The 14,879-nt window shown below is 32.1% G+C and overlaps 7 protein-coding genes across 7 annotated transcripts; 3 read left to right on the top strand and 4 right to left on the bottom strand.

Moving 5' to 3' along the window:
• Window positions 1-513: 513 nt before the first annotated feature.
• Window positions 514-732, bottom strand: KSH1 (Ksh1p; the record flags this gene model as incomplete). Its single annotated transcript, XM_004178989.1, has 1 exon — window positions 514-732. One exon carries the CDS (start codon window positions 730-732, stop codon window positions 514-516), a length of 219 nt encoding a protein of 72 aa, XP_004179037.1.
• A 243-nt stretch (window positions 733-975) lies between these two features.
• RCM1 (rRNA (cytosine-C5-)-methyltransferase RCM1) lies at window positions 976-2,502 on the bottom strand (the record flags this gene model as incomplete). The annotated part of the gene is made up of 1 exon (XM_004178988.1): window positions 976-2,502. The coding sequence occupies one exon, from the start codon at window positions 2,500-2,502 to the stop codon at window positions 976-978; it is 1,527 nt and encodes a 508-aa protein (XP_004179036.1).
• Window positions 2,503-3,324: 822 nt separating this feature from the next.
• On the top strand, window positions 3,325-5,712 carry HDA1 (histone deacetylase HDA1; the record flags this gene model as incomplete). The annotated part of the gene is made up of 1 exon (XM_004178987.1): window positions 3,325-5,712. The coding sequence occupies one exon, from the start codon at window positions 3,325-3,327 to the stop codon at window positions 5,710-5,712; it is 2,388 nt and encodes a 795-aa protein (XP_004179035.1).
• A 235-nt stretch (window positions 5,713-5,947) lies between these two features.
• On the bottom strand, window positions 5,948-10,279 carry TBLA0B06940 (uncharacterized protein; the record flags this gene model as incomplete). Its single annotated transcript, XM_004178986.1, has 1 exon — window positions 5,948-10,279. The coding sequence occupies one exon, from the start codon at window positions 10,277-10,279 to the stop codon at window positions 5,948-5,950; it is 4,332 nt and encodes a 1,443-aa protein (XP_004179034.1).
• Window positions 10,280-11,195: 916 nt separating this feature from the next.
• On the top strand, window positions 11,196-11,837 carry GPI15 (phosphatidylinositol N-acetylglucosaminyltransferase GPI15; the record flags this gene model as incomplete). The annotated part of the gene is made up of 1 exon (XM_004178985.1): window positions 11,196-11,837. The coding sequence occupies one exon, from the start codon at window positions 11,196-11,198 to the stop codon at window positions 11,835-11,837; it is 642 nt and encodes a 213-aa protein (XP_004179033.1).
• A 260-nt stretch (window positions 11,838-12,097) lies between these two features.
• Window positions 12,098-13,039, top strand: BMT5 (25S rRNA (uracil2634-N3)-methyltransferase; the record flags this gene model as incomplete). The annotated part of the gene is made up of 1 exon (XM_004178984.1): window positions 12,098-13,039. One exon carries the CDS (start codon window positions 12,098-12,100, stop codon window positions 13,037-13,039), a length of 942 nt encoding a protein of 313 aa, XP_004179032.1.
• A 486-nt stretch (window positions 13,040-13,525) lies between these two features.
• IDH1 (isocitrate dehydrogenase (NAD(+)) IDH1) lies at window positions 13,526-14,623 on the bottom strand (the record flags this gene model as incomplete). Its single annotated transcript, XM_004178983.1, has 1 exon — window positions 13,526-14,623. The coding sequence occupies one exon, from the start codon at window positions 14,621-14,623 to the stop codon at window positions 13,526-13,528; it is 1,098 nt and encodes a 365-aa protein (XP_004179031.1).
• Between the last annotated feature and the right edge of the window lie 256 nt (window positions 14,624-14,879).

Here is a 14,879-nt window from a genome sequence, read left to right as displayed (position 1 = left end):
ACTGTTTGTATTGCCATAAACTTTGATAGTTTTTTCAATGATATACGAGTAGGGATGAGACAAAAGAATTTAAATTAAGGAGCCAATACTTATTGTATTATAATAAGAAAACAATTATTAATAGTGGAAATTCTAACCAAATATGATGTGGAAATTTAATTATTTGTATTTTTCCTTCTCATCAATAATGTAACTAATAAGGTTCCGTTTAAAGCCAATCAGTCTTTTGTTTTAAAAATGCTTGAAATATAATAAAAATTAAGCAATATCAAGCATTAATTTGATGTAAAAAATTACATGATATAGATCACGTGTATGTAGAAAAATATATAATTATAAATATATTACCCTAAATTACGTAAGAAAAGCTTAGATAGGTAATTTTGTAAGTAGAGTAGAGTATATTAGCATACAATGAATGTTAATCTTAAGTCCAGTCATGCATATGATGTAGACTTGCATCAGCCATATTTATTGTCAGTCTATGTTATAATTTCAATTAATTTATCAGATTCATTCATTGAATTGACTAATAGCCATTGCAATACATGCAAGGCTTACGTAGGGACTAGCTCGTTCACCAATACGAGCCATTTTCCAAAAGGCACCTAAGGTACTATGATTTTTATATCTATCTAAAAGTGAAGGCCATTGACAATGAATGTATGTACTGGAACAAATCAGTAGCAAGATAACTTGTAACATAGAACGAAAACTGAATAGAGCAGACATTATTGTATAGGATTGGCGGTTGAGTTTGTATTATGCTACTTTGTTAATTTAGATATTTTTTCTATTTTTTCCATTTTTCTTTTTACTATAATTTTGTAGATATATTTTAGTTTGTTTTTAAGGCGTATTGATATTTGTCGTACAAAATGATGAAAAACATTACATAAAACAGAAAATAAAATTAAAATGCTCTTTATGATACAAATATATATATATATATATAAATATATACCTTCATGCTTCCTAGATATTTCTTTCGAAACAAACGGCAAAGAAACCAATACCACCATCCTCTTTCGGCAAAGTTCTAATGCAACCCTCTGCTAATTGTTTTGGATCCATTGCTGGATCATTCTTAAACACGTCTTCGAATTCACTAACTAACCCTCTTCTTTCCCATGTTGGGATGGAGAGAGATCTTGGTGTCACTTTCCAGCCCCATTCTTTTACTTTCTTGTCTAATAATAAATCGATAACAACTCGCTCATTTTCTTCTGCGTGAATTGAACAAGTGCTATAAACTATTTTTTTAGCACTTGGAAAGGACATAGCGTGCTTTACTACTTGGAATTGGAACGAAGATAATTTTGATAATCTGGTTTCTAAATCATCTTTTGCTTTTGCTTCTGCTAAAGTTTCTTGTTCAAGTGGAATATCTTGTTCATCATCTTCTCCTTCATCTTTAACTTTTTCAGTTAATTTTTTATTACTATTAATATTATCGATAAACTTTCTTCCAAAAATACCACTTCCTGAACATGATGGATCAACAATGAAACCTGTGACATTTGGATATTTTTCTGGGGTAGCAATCTTTGTAAAGTCACCCGTATTAATTTCTACAAGTTTCTTACAACCAGCAATCTTTACCATCTTATCCAATATTTTTGATCTTTCTGGATCTTTTTCAAATGCAAAAACCCTTTTTTTATCGAAATTGATATGGGTGTCATTATTCAAAGACATGATATATGAAGCTACATGAGTTGTCTTATTACCAGGGGCTGCGCATGCATCAATGATATAATCATCAGGAGTGGCATTCAAAATATGAGCTGGGAAACATGAAGCTCTATCCTGAATAATAATTTTCCCATTTTTGTATAATTCATGGGAAGTGATCTTATCAGTTGGTGAGATCCCAAACAAGTTGGGGATATACTCGTCGTAATAGATACATCCTGGTTTTATCTTTGACCAATGATCAACTTTAGTGGTAAATTTCTTACGTAACTCAAGAATGATATCATCCGAAGATTTTTGTTTTGGAATACGGATTGGATTAATACGTATCCATCTGACAGGTGTAATATCATCAGTTGAATCATTTGAATTCGAATTTGCATTGATCATATCATTTAGATTAGTAACTTTCAATTTCAATTTCAATTTAACCAATTCTGAATGTAACCGAGTTTTATAACCCAGAACAAAAGTCTTTATTGGATGTTTTCCCATTTGAATTCTCCTGGATTTAGAAAACATTAAATCATGAATTAATAACAACAGCGTCAGCCTCTGATAAATAGGTTTACCCTTTTTCTTTGGTATATCGTCCAATATCCCCGACTTAGCCATGATTCTTTCTATAAAGGGCTTGAATTTCCAAGCTGATTCTACTACAGCATACACATGCTTGGGATTGGACTGGATTTTGAACTGCTTACAACTCTTCACTACAAGAGATAGTAGGGACCCTGAGACTCTGCCTTTCTTGTCCTGAGCCTCTAAATGTTCCAACACCCAAGTGGCATCTCTATAAAAATTCATTATTAGTATACTAACGTGTCTCAATCACAATACACTGCTAGTTAAATGTAGATTATTCTTCAAATTTAACAATTAACCGGACTATTTATTAATCGCATTTATCATTATTATTATTATTACTCAAATCTTATTTCTTCAACTCATCGCGCTCGGAGAATTTTTCACTTCTACCTGTTGCCTGAAACGGTAGTGTCCTGACTAGGTAATTCTGGCTGAATGCTCCATGCGAATATTATTGAGGGTCTCACCGAACTGGTGAAGTTCACCATCTCTAGAAACAGCCTTTATTGACTAGCAAATTAACACACTATTGCCAGACAATGACCACTAGCACAATAGGCAACTTAATCGCGATTATGGGATCACTAGAACCCACGAATGGAAGCTCATTTCCCGAACAATCCGGTTAGTACAGGTTACGTTCTGCATAGCGATTAGACGATCAGAGTTGATCAGGACGAGAGGAGACGATTAGTAAAGTATTTGTAAGATTATAAAATTAATTGACCAGTGAGACACAATTAAAAGACGAAAAATTCTTGGTTGCTAGTTGTCGATTAGGATATTTGACGTATAATTTGAAGAGAGAGAGAGTCCTTTGTCTTTTTGTTCAAAGAATTTTTTATTGACAAAATTAGAATCGAAGATAGCATAGAAGGCCAATTAGACTGGCATAGTGGAAGAGTAAAAACTCATAGCAGGAAAATACGATACAGCTTAGAGCATTTTAACAGACAAGTGGCTGTCGACTAAAGAAAAATAAAAGGTGAAAAAAAAACAAATTTATAAGATAAGAAATTCAAACAAAAAAGAAGGTGTGTCATGAGTATTAAAGTGGAAGATAACTCAGGTGGCCTTAAGAGGAATCATGAAGAGTTAGAAACTGGAACCAAAAATGTTTCAACGAATAATATTCTAAATAAAAATCCTCCAAATTATAAAAAACAAATTATCGTCCCAGTTCAAGCTCCTAAGATCCATTACGTTCCATTAAAGACTGGGTTATGTTACGATGTTAGAATGAGGTATCATGCCAAGATATTTACTTCGTATTTCGAATATATCGACCCTCATCCTGAAGATCCAAGAAGAATCTATAGAATTTATAAAATATTAGCAGAAAATGGGTTAATTAACGACCCAACTCTAAGTGGTGTGGATAATATTGGTGATTTGATGTTGAAATTGCCTATTAGAGAAGCCACCATGAATGAAATCCTAGAAGTTCATTCGATTGAGCATTTCAAATATTTAGAAAAGACATCTAATGATAATAGAGAACAATTGTTGAAAGAAACTGAAAATGGTGATTCTGTTTATTTCAATAACGATTCTTTTCAAAGTGCCAAATTATCATGTGGTGGTGCTATTGAAGCATGCAAGGCGGTTGTTGAAGGTAGAGTGAAAAATGCAATGGCAGTGGTAAGACCACCAGGTCATCATTCAGAACCTGAATCTGCTGGTGGGTTTTGTTTGTTTAGTAATGTTGCTGTAGCAACAAAAAATATTTTAAAAAATTATCCTGAAAGTGTAAGAAAGGTTCTTATATTAGATTGGGATATTCACCATGGGAATGGGACACAGAAGGCCTTTTATAATGATGATAATGTCCTTTATATTTCATTGCATAGATTTGAATTGGGTAAATACTACCCAGGTACAATTCAAGGTCAATATGATCAAACTGGTGAAGGGAAAGGTGAAGGTTTTAACTGTAATATTACTTGGCCCATTGGAGCTGTTGGTGATGCTGAATACATGTGGGCATTTGAACAAGTCGTCATGCCAATGAGTAGAGAATTTCAACCAGATTTGGTCATTATATCTTCAGGTTTTGATGCAGCCGATGGTGATACTATTGGCCAGTGCCACGTCTCTCCAAGTTGCTATGGCCACATGACCCACATGCTAAAATCATTGGCCAGAGGGAATTTATGTGTTGTCTTAGAAGGTGGTTATAATTTAGATGCCATTGCAAGAAGTGCGTTAAGTGTTTCTAAGATTTTAATTGGTGAACCACCTGATGAATTACCTGATCCATTAAAGGATCCAAAACCAGAAGTAATTGAAATGATAGATAAAATTATTAGATTACAATCCAAATATTGGAAATGTTTTAGACGTCGTCACGGAAATCTAGGTTGCAATTTTAAAGAATCCATTAACGATAGTCTAATATCCAAAAATTTCCCTCTACAGACTGCAATTAGAAATTTCCAATCGAAAAAATTATTTGATGAATTAAACTTTTTAACATTACCAATTAAAAATTTTCAAAAAAATAACATGTCTACTTCTACTACAAATTCCATAAACAATAAGACAACTTCTACAGTTATATCTAGCACCTCTACAGGAACGCCAGGTAATAGTAAAGAAAAAAACGATACTGATGATATTAACGGCAATAATACCACAACAGAAACTAATCATTCTTCAGATTCAATTGTTCCTCCAGATGGCTCTACTGAAACAAAATCTTCTTCGATAAATTCAAAAAAATTGGAAAACTCTACAACAAATATAAAAACTATTAGTCCTTTAAATGAAAACACCATATTATGTTCTCCTGCTATTATACGATCAAAGACTTTGGTTGTATTAGTACATGATTCCCCCGATCTTTGGACAAAGAGAGATGTTTCAACTGGTGTTGTAGACCTTTCTTCTACCATTATAATTGATTCAACACTCGACTTTATTAAATGGTCTCTAGATAGAAATTATGGGGTTATAGATATTAACATACCACAAACATTGTTCGAACAAGATAATTATTCTTCAATTCTAGCGGCACAAGAAACATTACTATCATTTTGGGATAATTATTTGAAATATTTCCCTTACATCGAAAAAATTGTATTTATTGGATTTGGTGATGCTCATGCAGGTATTGTCCATTTATTGGGTCATAGAGATACAAGGTCTGTTGTCAAGTCTGTGATTAACTTTTTGGGTAAAAAACCATTGAAGGCATTGGTACCGTTAGTCGATGAAACATTAAGTGATTGGTATTTTAAAAACTCTTTGGTTTTTACGGATAAAAATCATCCATTTTGGGCTGATAATGAAAACAAAAAACCTAGAAAGAAATTTGGTAGAGTATTACGATCTCAACAAGATGGTATTGCAAATCTAATAGAAGAGAGATTTGATGAAGCTACTGATTTTATATTGGATTCATTTGAAGAATGGAGTGATGAAGAATAAATACTATCTAAATATGCTATATATTTTAGTTGTATGATCTACCTAATACGGTATTCTTTTAGTATATATCGTCTATAGGTGTCATTTTCAATGGAGGCTTGGTTCAAGCAGCCAGTATTTGTAATACTACTTTAAGGAAAATAAAAATATTTTCAGAAATTAACAATGCTCAGCTCAAAAAAGATAAACGAATGATTTTAAAGGCATTTTAGATATAACTAAATTTGTTTATATTCTATTTAGAAACACCTATATGAGAAAGTATTTTGGATTTATGTCTTAACTTTTTAGGTTTGGGAGGTGGTATTGGCTTTTCTAAAGAACACCTGTCCAGTTCTATTAAAGGTTCTGGTATTTTTTTATGTGATTGTTCCGAATGCTTCTTTTTAGATGATTCTTTAGATGATTCTTTCGATGATTCTGAATGTTTTTTTTTCGATGATTCTGATTGTGATGATTTTCTAAGCCTACCAACAAGAAGTTTTCTGGTAGTTCGATGAGTATGTTTCTTAGGGGTATCCTCTTTAAGTTTTTGATCTTTCACTTTTTCATCTATTGATATCCTTGGAGGTAATGGAGGAGGCGATTTAAAGCTCCCATGCTTCTTCGATGATTCCTTCAATGTATGAATTTTGACCGATGTGTGTCTTGCAGGCTCTCTATAGTTATAATCATTAAATGAATGATAGCCATTAGTTTCAGCCCCACCTATAGTGTTAGATATAATTGATACATTATTCCTGCGTATATCATGTTTTGAATTGGAATCTTTCGCAAATACTGCTTGTTTTTCAAAAAAGTCCATTGATATGGTTCTTTGCGGTGCTTTATTTTGGCTAGTATTAGGTTTATCAGTATACTTACCGTAACCATGGGCTGTTCTTGTTACACCGTTATCTGTTTCTGAATTTTTTAATAATTCCATAACACGTTTCTTGATTAAATCTTTAGCATCAGGATTTGAAACAAGTCTCAATGAAGAAATGTCACCCTTCGAAGAGTTACTATTATTAATAATTGAATCTCTACTGTAAAACCCACTTAATAATGATTCAAATTGTATAGAGTTAGTAGTTTGCAAGGAATCTGAATTCTTGACTAATGACTCTGTTTTCTGAAGAAAAATATCAGGTGCTATTTCTCTCTCTGGTGATGTGTTAGCAGTTACTGACTCTTTCCTTGTTGAATTACTACTTAATGAGCTTAGTCTTTGAGAGTTTATTGTATTAAATGAATCTCTTTTCGCAGAGTAGTCCCTGGTGAAAGGGTTAGTATGTTCCTTTGAATCATCTTCCTCGATAAACTCTGTTTCATTGACTGGTTGGCTTATTTCGTGATCTATTCTTTGGAGTATATTAACTGCTGCAGACACCTCTCTTAATTCATTACTTAAACTAGTGCTATTCACTGCAGATTCTGCTCTAGAAAGAGGATATTCGACAACAGATCCAATTCTTTGTGTAAAGTTGTTATCTATTGTCTCTTTAACTGTTTGACTATTATCTGTTACTGATGACATTTTTGGCAGTGAGCTATTTAGTTTGAAAGAAGTCTCTGATGGCGCATTTTCAACTACGGATTCCATTCTCTGGAGAGAATTATTATTATATTGTGACGAATTTTTACCTAATGATTCAACTTTATCTATATTACTATCTGCAACGGATTCCCTTCTAAATGCTGATCCACTATTGGCAGAAAAATATACAGAACTATCAGACTCGTATCTAGACTTTCTGCTGACTGAAGATATTCTAGTAGTAGGATTCATTGTGATAGAAAAAGTATATTGTGGGTCACATGTGCTTGGTTCAGAAACATTACGAAAATTGGAAGATTTATTTTTTCTTGTTGAAGATGTGTCACTTGAAATAATTCTAGATGGGTTGGAACTCGAAAGGCTTCTTCTCAATTTTGAAAAAGCACTCTTTATACTATCGCCTGTATTTTGTCTTGAACTCAAAGGAGACGCAGTGGAGCTAAATGAATCAGTAGAAACCTTAATTTTGGTATTTTGATTCTTATAATTGAGCTTGGAACTAGACACCTTAGCACTAGCTTCGGAGCTTGAGAACTGGATCAAGTTTAAACTTGATTGAGATTTTGAAATAGCGTCATCGTTACGTGGTGTTGTTACAAAGACATTTTTTGTGGATGAATTGGTAATTTCTGAAAACATAGAGGTTATTGAAGTGTTTGAATCTTTAGATCTTAACTTTCTAAGGTTATCATGTTTTTTTGCAAAAGTGTCATCAATTGTGGAATCATTATTTAAGGAATCATGAGTAAGGATTAATTTAAGGTGGGGTGTTGATGCAGAATTTGAATCTAAGTTTATTAGATTGCTAGAATTGCAGCTTTCGGTAAAATCTTTTTGAATAGTATTTTCTACAGTAATGCTATCATCAATTGCTGAGTTATCATCAAATAAGGAGTCTTTAAATATCTTTCCTAAGTTACCTGAGTGGCCTATTGTTACGCTATCAGATACATTTGGTAGTTTTGTAATTTTTTGTGCTTGCTTCTGTTGCTGATAAGTATGAAATTGTTGCTGTAAAGTCAACGTATTGTCTATTGGTAACTTTGGAGGTAGAGCTGGTGGAATACTTTGAGGAGATATTTGAGGAGACAAAGGAAGAGGCATATATGTTAACAGCTGAGGTGATAATGGTGGGGACATTTGTGGTGATGGTTGTAAATGAGATGTATTTATTGTGTTATTGTTATGGTGGGCAATTTTTGAAGATATACTACCATGCCGACTAGTTGTAAAAAATTGTAATCTATTCGATATCGATGTAGTTGGGGAAGCAGATCCAATATTCGCCAAATAAGGAGTATCTGCAACTGTAGATAGCTGAGGTGAATGCGAAGGACTGGATAATGTGGAATTAAGGGAAGGCAGCTCTGGTAAATTTAAATTTTTTGATGATAAGTCGATATTTGGTGGAAGAGAAAATGGCATTGGTTTTGTCAAATTGGTATTAGGCATTGAAGCTGAATTATATAGTGGCGAAACCTTAATTTCTGGAATAGGTTGTGGTAGTGATAGATTTAAGGTAGGCGAATTTGGAAGAGGTAATGGTAATGTATTTTTTGTTAAAGTGCCTGGAATTGGAGTTAATGTTGGAGATATATATGAATTAGTAGGTGATTGACCCTTTGTATTTGGACCATTTATAGGTACTGGAGCTAGAGATAGGGGAGACGTAGAAAATGGCAAGCTATTTAATGTTATAGGTGATTCACTTAAATTTAAGTTTGGAATGGAGGATATGGAAGGAATATAAGAATTGCTTATCGGAGAACTTGAATTGATATTGTTAGGTGAGACACTAGCCGATGCAATAAATTTTGATGTATCCACATTTAACTTTAAACTTGGTGATACGCAATGACCCGATCTTGGATTCGAGATAGGTGGCTTTAAATACGGGGTATCTGCTTCCATGAGAGATTTTCGTTTAGTATCGCTGAATGTACTATTTCTGCGAGTTGAGCTATTAGTTGGGCTTAAAGAATTACATTGGTCTAAAGCTAGTTCATTATTAAAACTATTATTCGTGGTATCATTTAGGCTAGTTGATTTATTACTGTTGTTTCTTGAGTTTTGTAATTTAATCCTAGTTAACATAAAATTTTCAATAGGACAAGGGACTCCTTGTAATTTAGATACTTGCTCTAAAACTTGGCAAATATTTGGTCTTTTGATTGGATCTTTATTTAGCATAATTGTAATTATATTTCTGATATGGTCGGAATATTGTGGGTAAGAGGGAAACTGGAATTTTACATTAAGGATGGCATTTTCACCTTCTTTTTCAAATGGAGTTGTGTAATAACATAATTTGTATAGAAAAACCCCTAATGCCCAAATATCTGATTTTTCATCAATTGGGTAACCAGAATATTTATCTATCATCTCAGGAGATCTATATTGGGCAGTTGTATTAATCATTATATCGTGATGGATGAATGCAGCCTCTTGTGGTGTTTTTGGTGGCCTTAATACACTGCAGGCAGAACCAAAATCACAGATTTTATAATCACCATTTTCAGATATTAAAACGTTTTCAATTTTAATGTCCCTGTGGATTAAAGGTGGTTGTAAATAATGCATTGCAGCAACCCCTTGACAAACATCGCTCATAATCTTCAATATTTCAAATTCTTGCAATCGATGATATAGTCTGGTGTTTAGAAAATCAATAACCCCACCTCTTGAACAATACTCCATCAATAGAAATACTTCATACTCGCCCTGTTTCAATTCAGATCTTTGTGCATGTGAATCTATATACGATACAATATATTTATTACCTTTTAAAAGCTTCATTGCATCCACCTCTGCCCTTAAGGTATTTAGTCCACTTTTATCTGGGACAATTACGCGCTTCAAGCATGCCATTGTACCTAATTCATTTCGAGCATTGGAAGAGTCAATTACTCTCACAGAATAGACTTGTGCAAACCCACCACATGCCAAATATTTTTCGATTATTACCTGATGTGTGCCAATCGGTAGAACTCTCCCCTTTTCATATTTGGGTATTTCAGGTTGGTTCATGTTAGACAGCAAAGCTTACAGACAAAAATAGTCACTTAATGGTTTCTGTTTGATATTAATTTATTGTTTAATTATATATGTATTTGCTTAAAGCTTTTAATATTTTAGTAAGTATAGCTTTTATATTTTTTTTCTAGCGTAATGAGCAGTGGCAAGTATTTTTTTTTATATGTATATAGACTACCCCAATAATAATGTACCAGTTTACAAACCCCACTTATTACTCAATTTGTTAAACATGAAATAATGTGTAACTATGCAGGTTATGTATAAATATTTTTTTTTATAATTCTTGATGTAGATAAATCGTCATATTATTTCTCTGCTTTTTGATCTAATTGAATCGTGTTCTATAGAGCGATTTCGCTATATTCGGAGATTCTATAAACAAAGTGGGACATCATGAAACTGTAAATTCCGCTAAAAATCCAACATCAACTAAAATAAGAAAATTAATATGACGTGTTGTTGTTAGTCAGAAGTATTGCGCTTGGCAAATTAATTAAAATATATGTTATGTAAAAAGAATGTAATAACTTTGCAAGGAGCTTTGAAGAGTGACAAATAAGACGTAAATATTATGTATCGGATCTTAGATTTTGAGATCTTTATAAATCTGCACAAGATCTACTCGGCTTCTTTTTATCTTGTATTCCAAGTAAGAAGTAACAGCAGCTTTTCAAGCTTTCTTGAGTATATTTAAAGAATACATGTGCATGTTACAGGAACATGTTAGTTGCTTATGGGTTATTTTTAGAATAGTAAATATCCGGGCTTATTTTCTTATACATCAACTCAAAAAGTAAAAATATACTTGTAACTTTTCGAAGAAAATGCATGATTGAGAGAAAACACAGTGAAAAAAGAAAAAAGAAAAACTCTAGGACCCAAAGCAGATTATTTGATCTGAGTCATTATGAGGAATATTAAGACTAATGCTTTGATAAGAGATGCTATTACGAAAGAGAAATATCAATTGCTCATCAAGAGAACAAAAGATGGGAAGTATATGAAATGTACCGCCATACCGGCCCATTATAGCATGCTGAAATATATCAAACTATTGATAATTTGCTTGGCTATTGCTCTAGTAAGATATTTAATGTTTGCGATGTTTAGCGAAGATTACATCTCATTAAAGATACCTCTTCTTCCGATTTTACTTTTTATCTTTAGTCTATTTATTATAAGGAGTCCTTCAATTTCTTCTATTACAATAATTCATGGTTATGGTATACAAATTTCGACTACGTGTGGTTTATTAATTTTTCCAGATGTCTGGAACCATAAGTTGTTTCAACAAAGTGATTTTATTCCAAGAGATGTTATTGTTGATATTGTTATAAATGAAGGGTTTAATAGAAGCTTTCAAGTCATATTTTATTTAGCAATTATCACCAAGAACAATGGAAAATTGACGCTATTATTCCCTCTATCGATGAATATTCGACTAGATGACCAGCGCATGCTATATAATTTGTCAAGAAAGACACTTTTTGACCCTCATGATGGTCTATTTTCCCTGGCAAATTATCAAAGGGACCGTTTTTCTTCCTAACTGATCGATAGTGACGCATTTTTTTTTTTTTTTAATTTATCTGTATTTTATTTTTTTCAATTCGGAATAATCCAGATTTCAAAAATGTTCAAATAAATTTTAATAGATGTGGAAAATTTAGTACGAGCGATGAGATGAGACCACTAATAGAGATTAAAAAGATTGATGACTAAATATTAAGAATAATAATATTATTATTATCATTATGAATTTTATAAAAATTCATTAATAAAAAAGCGTGCTTATAAATATATTTTCAAATGGCTAGAAAATTAAAAGGTAAGATTAATGCTAAGGGCTTAAAAGGTGCTCTCTTAAGACAGCAAGCTCAAGAACAACTAAAAAAAAATAGCCAGAAAAAATTACAAAATAAATTAAATCAACAGAATAATAAGCTATCTTCAAAAATTAATAAAAATAAACAAAATCAAAGTGTTCAATTGGAACAAAAAAAATTTATCCCATTCAATATAGATGAAACATTACTTTTAGTTGGAGAGGGTGATTTTTCGTTTGCCAAATCAATTATTGAAGAAAATTATATAAAACCAGAAAATTTAATTGTAACAAGTTTTGATAATTCAATTAACGAGTTAAAATTAAAATACCCTAATTCATTTGAAGAAAATTACAAGTTTTTAGTCGATGAAAATGTTAAAATATTCTTCCGTATTGACGCAACAAATTTAATTAAATCATTTAAAATTTCAAAAAAAAATCCTTGGATAAAAGTCTTAGGTCCTATGTGGAAATTTAAAACTTTACAAAATATTATGTTTAATTTTCCACATAGTGGTAAGGGGATCAAAGATCAAGATAGAAATATTCAAGACCATCAAAAGTTAATGATGGAATATTTTAAAAATTGTAAAGAACTATTTCATCTAATAAATTCACCAATAATTGAATCTAAATTAAATCATTCTCAAGGGTATACAACAGATGTTATAAGTAATGATACTTTGTCAAAAGAAGGGTATGGTAAAATTATAATATCGTTATTTGTTGGAGAGCCTTATGATTCATGGCAAATCAAACATCTTGCAAAAGCAAATGAACTTCAATCAGACATATCAAACAAATTTCAATGGAATAATTTTAGTTCTTATCATCATAGAAGAACTAATAGTGAACAAGATACAACAAAACCTTCTCAAGAAAGAGAAGCCAGGATATATGTATTCAAGAAGAAATCTAGCTAGACCTATGAAAAATATAAAAAATAATGATTCGAATAATGATTGATTATTAAATTATATATGTATATATGTACATCAGCATCATCGAAGTATTTATTCATTTGTGTATTATATGAATTCTTTATTGCACTTTATTAAATTTGTTTTAATTGAAGAATATATTATGTATAATGTTATATATGTCGATACTTTTTCTTATTCATGTCTCTATGAAAATTACATGGCATACTAAAAGAGATGATATTTTGATGGAATTCAAACTCAAAGTCCTATAGTTACTTCTGAAATGTAGCATTCAAAAATTTAAGTTTAAAATCCAATAAATGAAAAAAAATAAATAAAAAAACAATTGAATAAGGTCAAATGAGAATTTTATTATTTAAAGGGAGAGGTAAGAAAAAGAAAAACGTTTAATAATCTATATCATCAGTATAAACAAGGAGAAGTGAAAGACGGGAGTTCGGACAAGATAAAATATCTTTAATTGGTTCAAGCAGAAGCTAACTTCTTAATGATTTCATTTGTGAATTCTGTGGTTGATGCAGAGCCACCAATATCTCTTGTGGTAACCTTACCTTCAGCAATAGTCTTGTAAACAGCATCTTCGATTTTCTTAGCTTCGTTATTCAAACCCAAATGTTTTAATAATAAAGTTGAAGACAAAATCATTGCAGTTGGGTTAGCAACGTTTTGACCCTTAATATCCAAACCTACATGTCTGGAACCTGGTTCAAAAACTGCGCATTCTGTACCGTAGTTAGCACCTGGGACTAAACCTGGACCACCTATTAATGCAGCACCGATGTTACCTAATATAGTACCATACATAGATGGTGTTACCAAGACATCAAATTGGTGTGGTTTAGCAACAGATTGCATAGAAGCATTGTCTACAATAATAGAGGATACTTTGATATCTGGATATTCAGTTTCACCAATAGAAGTTACGGAATTTCTAAAGAGACCATCACCTAATTTCATGATATTAGCCTTATGAACAGCAGTAACTAACTTTCTGTCAAATCTCTTGGCAAAATCAAATGCAAATCTGGCAATTCTTTCGGATTTTTCCTTGGTAATAATCTTTAAAGATTCAACCACACCTGGAACAGATTCATGTTCTAAACCAGAGTACTCACCTTCTGTGTTTTCTCTAATAATGACCAAATCGACATCTGGGATTCTGGTCTTAACACCAGGTAAAGTCTTGAAATGAGCCACATTGGCGTAAATGTCCAACTGTTTTCTTAATGCGACGTTCAAAGAACCATGGTCAGATTGACCGGCAGATGTATGCCATATACCTTTTAAACCAATTTTGTTTCTTTTTAAAGAATTGACTGCAGCTTCGACACCTTCTTCATGGTCCAAACCTGAAATATCCACTCTTTCCCAATCGATCGGCAAATTTTCTGCATTGAAGATGGAGACAACTGAGTCGGTAACTTCCTTACCAACACCATCACCTGGAATCAAAGTGACTGTATATCTACCACCGTATTCTTTTGGTAATGGGTTTAAAAAACCCCTAAATCCTGTTGCTGGAACGGTAGCTAAACCTCTTTTGGCCAATACTGTCTTAAACATGTTTGGTATTAAATGCTATAAATAATTGAATGATTATATTGTTGTTTAGAAATGTGATCGTTGTTGTCTTTTTTTACTTCAAAAAAAAACTATGACTAGATGATAAAACCCTTGAAATAATATTATTATTATTACTGGTCTTGCTCGGACAGCTTCCTTTATATCAAACCCAAGATGAAAATTGTCTATGAACTCATTTAGGGGAGAAGACAAGTAAAAAATTATAGAACAAAGGTGAAATAAGATCCAAAACGCC

The sequence above is a fragment of the Henningerozyma blattae genome, chromosome 2 (assembly GCF_000315915.1).
Source record: "Henningerozyma blattae CBS 6284 chromosome 2, complete genome".
NCBI lineage: Eukaryota > Fungi > Ascomycota > Saccharomycetes > Saccharomycetales > Saccharomycetaceae > Henningerozyma > Henningerozyma blattae.
Note: the sequence above shows the minus strand (reverse complement) of the source record. Positions and strands in the feature narration are given on the sequence as shown.